Below are 7,582 nucleotides of genomic sequence, written 5' to 3' on the forward strand. Positions count from 1 at the left end.
TATATACACACACACACACACACACACACACACACACACGTTTGTTAATTTCTTTATATTGTATAATTTATTTATACCTTTCTGATGCCTAATTTCACTTTAAGCAAGACTGAAGCTTCAGCATTATTAAAGCAGTTAAAAAAAATCTTCAAAATAAACCAATGTCATATCGGTTATCGGCCATAACAAATATAATTATCAGCATGACCCCAAGTTTCTATATCAGTGTATCCCTAAAAATACTAAATGAATTGTACATTTTATGAGCAATATACAAGAACAGCTACAGTAGTTTCATGCAAGTTAGGAATGATTCAACCTAATATTTCAGTTTTGCAGTTTTCAGATGTCCTGCATGGTTTCTATGTGAGAAAACTCATCTTTCTGTGTTCATGTTACCATGACGTGGCTGATCTCTGATTGACGTGTGCACTCTGAGCGACCTGACTGACACACACTTGTCCTGCCAATCACATTTCAAACACAATCACTGAACACAGATCAGACCTCTGATTCACACCGACTCATCTTAAAGGGAAGGCGAAGATACATGTTTTTTGCGTGTGTGAATAAAGGTTGGGATGATAGCCTGGCTAGAAAGAACAATGCTAGAAAGAAAATAGGTGTTAAAATGGTCCTTTCATAATTTATTCCCCTACTTTTACATGTCAAAGTCATAATTACGGTCAGTTCAGAGGTTCTGAGTGCTGAAAGTCCATCAAGTTCTCAAAGTCAAAAGATCAAGAGATGTTTCAGCATGATATGACCTTTTTAAAGTAAAGTGTATTTGATTCTTGCTGTGGAGACCATACATAAACAATTAGTGGCTCTCTGTAAAACCTTCCCATCACAAATATTCTTTAAAAAATTAGGGTAGAATTATGATTGAGGCATGCGGTTGAAGCGAACGCACGCTACCTTCAGCCCCGCAGGGCAAACTCACTGACATGAATTTCTTTTTTCTTTTCACTCAGCATAAACTCCGCACGGCACATTTGTTTGTGTGCGTGACAAAGCTGTTGGTGTAACACTATTTATCAAAGGCCTGTCTGTATGTCATTGGCTAGATTGGAATGGTAAGATCGAATGAGGAAATTCATGAAAACAAGTCACTATCTCCTTTTCTTTTCATCACTTTTTTCTTATTCACCACATCTTATTGTGATGTTATCACACCTGACACTGGGAGCTTCAATCAAGAACACATTCTCATATGATCTCATTTGAATTGTGCTGTTGTAATAAAAATGGTTTACACATACATTTGTGAAATATAATATAGTGTTCATGTCAGCGACAATGTCATGGGTACGATTCTCAGTGAATGCATAAATGCCTTGAATACAATACACATCATCAGCATATACAGTACTTCAGAAATGTATAATAGCACTATATATTCAGATCTATAACATTTAGGATTAATAACTACACTGCCTTTCAAAAATTTAGGTCAGTAGGGCTTTAAAAAAAAAAAGAAATTAATACTTTTATTTGGCAAGGAGACATTAAATAGCTCAAAAGTGACAGTAAAGACTTTTACTTTTACTATAAATTCTACATAATAAAATATTATATAGATAGACTATTCTGTATAATATTGTATTTAATAAATGATAAATCAATCTTCACAAACACATTAAGCAGCACAACTGATTTCAATATGCTTGCACAAGATGTGCGATATGTTAAAATTTAATTTTACCATATAACACAAGGTGAAATCTTAAGTATGTTTTCTTATTTCAACATTTTCATGAGTTAACATTTTTTGCTGAAGCATATTTTGTTCAAGCAATATTGTCCCTCATTGCTTTAGTTTGAGGAATTAGGAACTTTAAACCACTTTACTCTATGTATATTTTGTTTTTATGATATGATATTTACATTTATGGATTTGGCGGACACAAATGAAATTATATTGCACTCAAGGTATGCATTTTATGAGCTCATGCACTTCTTGGGAATCAAACCCATGACCTTGGTGTTGCTAATCCTATGCTTCAATTAGATTTACAAATTATTATACTGAGACATATTGAAAGATCAGATGAAAAGAAGTTAAGGTACATTACGCTGCCCAAAAGATACACACAATTTTTCAGCACTACTACAACACAAACTCACATTTGAGCCCCTGCACAAACTCAAAGCAGTCGGCTCATTAAACAGCCATTGCGGGAAGCCACCTTGACTTTTATTGACCCTATAAATCTAGAGGAGAGGAGTGGATGAGAGGTCTCTGCCTTAGAGAGCGTTTAAAGACAAAGACTGCTGGTGCTTCTGAGACAATAGACTTCCTGATTAACTATTAACAGGTTCACCACTGATAACTTAATTAGGGTCCAATTATGGGGCTTCAGTAAAAGCCTGGGCCCTTTCATTTGTCTCCACTTGATGGGCAGGCACTTACTGGCTGGAAGTGGATTTTGTGTGTGTGTGTGTGTGTGTGCGTCTACTGAAGAGCTTAACATAAATTGAACACTCACACCAAGCGAAACTTTTCTTGAAACTGAAAATAAATGCAAAATAATTCATGATTAAATTAAGTTTAATCTCAAGAAAATGTAGACAAGTTGTTAAACTGTTAATTGGAACTACTTTTTTTCTCAAAGGGGATGAAATATCTCTTATTATAAATAAGATTAAATAGTTATTATAAAGAAAATAAATACTTAAGACTAGGTTGTACTAGTCAACAAATTATCATCAACATGACACCAGGTTTATAACTCAACAGTTTTCATCAACAATATCTAGCTTTAAGCCATCAAAACAGAAATGCTAGTTTTTGCTGTAAGTTACAAAATTTTTACAAAAAACAGCTAAATTATTCCTGTCATAGGGACAAAAATATTGAAATTATAAAAGAAATTATTAAAAAAAAGAGTAAAAGAAATATAAAAAAATTAGTGCTGGCAACGATGAATTTTTTTTTAAATCGCGATTAATCGCATGGTTTTCAGCGATTAATCGCATTGTTATGCACAAAATTCAATAATAAATTCAAAAGTAGTGTATTGTGTGCTGTTTTCATTTAAAAGTACTGCTATATGAACAAAAGTGCAATAACATTTGGTTTGCAAACACTTTAAACAAATAAAGTGCTTTTTTTTTACAGCAGTATTCCTTTTACATAGTAGCAGTTAAAATATTTCTTGTAAATCTCAACTTATAACATTAATGTAATCAAATTATATATAAAACCAAAGCTATTTGCCACTGCCAGGGCATTAACGTTTTTATAGAAAATATTTTATAGTTTGTTATAGAAAAACAAGTTATACTCAAGAGTCCAGAGCCTCGATCATAACATTATAACAGGCACCTTCCAAGTAGAGACCTGCACTATCGCGGGACCCAACACAGCAGAGTGCGGCGCGGGACAACACTAGATGGGCGAGTGCAGGTGCGGGTGGGTAGAGACTCATGTGTGCGGGATGCGGGAGGAGAATAAAGGGTGTATCACACTAGGCAATCTTAACCGTGCCCGAGCGTGTCTGACCCCCAAAGCCCGGTTCGTTTGACTAGTGTGATCGCTCCGTGCCGCGGTTCGTTTAGCCGACCCTGGCTCGGTTGGAAGAGGTGGGCCAGAGCACGGTTCACTTGGGCTCGGGCGCGGTACGCATGTAGTGATGGAGTGGCGGAACTCTGATACGTGCAGCATGATTGCGTGAACATTTCTGAGCAGCAAAAGTGATAGATCTGAAAAGCAATATATTGTGAGAGGGCTGTCTGTTACCGTGTCCCAAACGGCTCAAAATAATAAACCACAAAGTTAACAAAACGATGCACTCCACTGTGCTGAGCGAGTGCGCTTCTCTGCTGCCTTCACGTGCTATCGGGAAACTTCCTATTTCCCACTTATGAAGTCGTAAGCTCTTTATGTGAGCGCTGCGCTGCTGCAGTCTTGGCCCTCCCTAAATGCGCTCATTGGTATCTTGAGACGCGTGATGACACCCATCCCAAGCCAGTACTGATCAACATCCCACCCCTCCTGTGACCCATACGGTTTGTCTGTATGTGTATTCAGAGCAAGTGAGCAACGGACTTTCATAATAATAAAAAACTGCATTAACACACGATAAAATAATTGTTGCCGTTAATCAATTAATGCGTTAACGCGACAATAACGCGTTAACTTGCCCAGCCCTAAAAAAAAAATATATTAATTTTTTTTAATTATACTGAAACCCTACACACACACACGCAAGTGTACACTTTTTTTTTTAAGTCACTTTAGTGGCCCCGTACAATTCACCTGTAGCAAAAAAAATTATTTTGGACCCCTACACACAACACAAAACTTTTGAATACATTATGCTAAATTTCTGATCAGACCTGTCCGAGTACTATATAATCCCCAGCTACCATACGTTACACATTAAAGAATATAAGTGTATATATGAGACTTCAGAAAGAAAATATTCAAGCGTTTGAGGTTATTCTGAGGAGAGGTGTAACATGTTCAGTCTAAAATCAATTGTTTCAACCTTTCAAATTGACACTCAATAGCTCAGGAAGATAAACAGGAACTAGTGAAGCACAGCTGGACATCAATTCATAATCATGACCTCCTAATATGTGCAGTGGTTCGAGTGACATAGGGGGAGGAAATTAAAATGAGTAATATTAGCACCTACTCTTACTGCTCTCCACCTGTAATTGTTAGAACCAATGAAGTTGAAGAACAAAAAAAAGCTGCGTGAATGTGCTTCCGAGTGGAAAAGACAACTGAATAAATTGAAGAGAACATTATTAAAGGAAACATATGAGAGGACATGACTGTTATAAACTCACCTCAATTGTGAACTGCTTTCTCTTGAGTTTGAAGGCCAAGTCTTTCGTATCAGGTACCTCACATGACAGACAGTTCAGACGGGGCAACTGACGAACATGCAGGAGACCTGAACAAACAATAAAGACATTAAAAGTGAATCATATCACTGTGTAAATGTGCTGGAAATACATACGGATGAGATATATTGTGCAGTATAGACTTCAAAAGTTCATTCAAAAGTTTGGGTTTGGTAAGTTTTTTTTTTTTTAAAGAAATCTCTTGAACTGAGCTGACTGAAAATACATTAAAATTGTGAAATATTATTACAATTCAAAATAAAAATGTTCTATGCGAATATATTTTAAAATGCTATTTATTTCTGTGATGTAATGCTGAATTTTCAGCATCAGTCTTCAGTGTTAAATGATCCTTCAGAAATCATTCTAATATGTTGGTTTGCTGCTCAAGAAACATTTCCTATTAACAATGTTTAAAACAGACGTGCTGCTTAATATTTCTTATGGAAACCATGATATATTTTCTTTGGTGAACAAAGTAAAAAAAAAAAAAAAAAAGGCATTTACTTGAAGTAGAAATCTTTTGTAACACTGACAATGTTTAAAACAGACGTGCTGCTTAATATTTCTTATGGAAACCATGATATATTTGCTTTGGTGAACAAAGTAAAAAAAAAAAAAAAAAAGGCATTTACTTGAAGTAGAAATCTTTTGTAACACTGTCACTTTTGATACAATTCAATTAAATTCAAGTTTATTTGTATAGCACTTTTCACGATACAAATCGTTGCAAAGCAACTTTACAGAAAATTAAGTTTCTACAATATTTAGTAGTAGCTTATCAGTGGTGACTGTCGGTTGTACATATGGCAGAAATGTACAGAAAAATCAATTAAAGATGTAATCAAACAGACAATGAACACTATTAACAGCAATTATTATATGATGCATTATATGATATATGATGATCAAATTAATGCATTGTTGCTGATTAAAACAGCAACAGTTTTACAGGTTGTGAGCAACAACTTTTTCTACGTGCATGTTTTGCATTAGGTGCAATATGTGTGAATGGGTTTCTAACACTGCGACACTATATTTCAAACAATTAAGTTTTAATACAAGTTTTTAGACTGAAATTGCATTTAAAATTCATTTTTCTCAAAAATCTGATGCGTTACATTTCAGTGAGCATGGTGTTTCTTACTACATTCACAATATAACACAGGCTAATAAACAAGTTCGCTAGCAAATATCTTTCTCAGGTTTGTTATGCCTATTCCGTATTTAAACAGACTCTGCTTTTCATTGTCTGCTGAGTTTTACTGTGGGCACATGCCGCTATCACCTTTCACACTGGCCACCATAGCATTGTATCAACCATTATTTTATTAGTTGCACCAATGGGCAGAAATCAAAACATACGAGAGAAGAAGTGCAACGGAGGGAGGAGAGAAATAGGTTGGTGGGAGGGAGAGAAAGCAAGAGAGGTGAGTGGAGGATGGGGGTAAAACAAGGTCAGTCAGCACAGGGGCATGTTGGGAAGAGAGAAAGCTTTTTCGACCTCTATCTCTCTTTAATTCCCAGCTCCATTTTTTTCTGTTATGCGGCCAGTAGAAATATGACATTAAAAAGAAGCGCTGAAGACCAGGATGAGGGGGATGAGAGGACGGAAAGAGCATGTGTGTGTGTGTGTAAAGGCCCTGCTTGTAAAGGGACCCGTGCGCTAGGTTGATTCTGCTTGAGTTGATTCGCTGTGACAGGAATCCCAACATGCTTCGTGCAGTGGACGCACCACAGAAAAGAAAGAGTGGCCTCATGTATGTCTTCACATTCACTATTGTCTATAAGACCTTATGGCAAAGCATTAATTCATGAAACGAGGTAAAAATCTAAAATCAATAGCAAGAGCCAACACTCGCTGAACTAGGGCTGTCACGATTATGAAATTTGGCTGACGATTAATTGTCTGTTTTAGGGCTTTGGCGATTATGCCGATTATCATGATTAATCATCTGTTTTTTATGGCTTTCATTATATAACTGTGATTAATTTAAGGGTTCAGTAAATAATTATGTTGTCTTTTAATATTTTTTTGAGTTATTATTTTGCAGTGTAAGATTACATAGAGTATTCCAAATCAGTCACAGCGCACTGCTCTCCACACGGTACAAAGAAAGAGAAGAGAAATGAGAGAGCAATGAACTCCAGCAAGATGCTGTTTGAATGCTGAGCGGAGAATAACTGACAGCTGCAGCAGAAGGAAGATCAATTTCTGTAAACTTAAATTTAACAGTGTAAATACAATTCTGTCCCTCACATTAAGATATGTAATAGACTATACAGTGCATGAAAACCAAACTGGTGCTCTTCTGTTTCTTTTGGTGTATGACTCCCCCCTTGTGCCGTATAAAAAGCACAATAATGGTTGTCTGAAACAACCGCGGTTAGTTAAAATAATCGCGATTGGACAGTTATTTAATTATTGCGACAGTCCTACGCTGAACACCTTATTTTTTTCAAACACTTCAAAAAAATAAAATAAATAAAAAATAACACAAAAAAGTATGGCACTCACATGGTTGAGGTGTGTCCACAATCTGTAAAGCAGCATTGCATTATATTTTTAAAGGGGTCATCGGATGGCCATTTTCCACAGGTTGATATGATTCTTTAGGGTCTTAATGAAAAGTCTGTAACATAGTTTGGTTAAAATTTCTCAATGGTAGTGTAAAAACACCCTTTTTTACCCTGTCAAAAACAGCTCTTTTCAGATCAAGCCGTT

At 35.9% G+C, this 7,582-nt stretch overlaps 1 protein-coding gene across 1 annotated transcript in view; it reads right to left on the reverse strand.

The window, feature by feature from the left end:
- Positions 1-7,582, reverse strand: part of elp4 (elongator acetyltransferase complex subunit 4) — a 72,156-nt gene that overhangs the window by 31,992 nt on the left and 32,582 nt on the right. The window contains 1 exon segment of the mRNA XM_016284921.1: positions 4,801-4,907. Within this exon segment, the coding sequence (XP_016140407.1) occupies positions 4,801-4,907 (107 nt within the window).

Source organism: Sinocyclocheilus grahami, unplaced genomic scaffold (assembly GCF_001515645.1).
Source record: "Sinocyclocheilus grahami isolate Dianchi unplaced genomic scaffold, SAMN03320097.WGS_v1.1 scaffold190.1, whole genome shotgun sequence".
Taxonomy (NCBI): domain Eukaryota; kingdom Metazoa; phylum Chordata; class Actinopteri; order Cypriniformes; family Cyprinidae; genus Sinocyclocheilus; species Sinocyclocheilus grahami.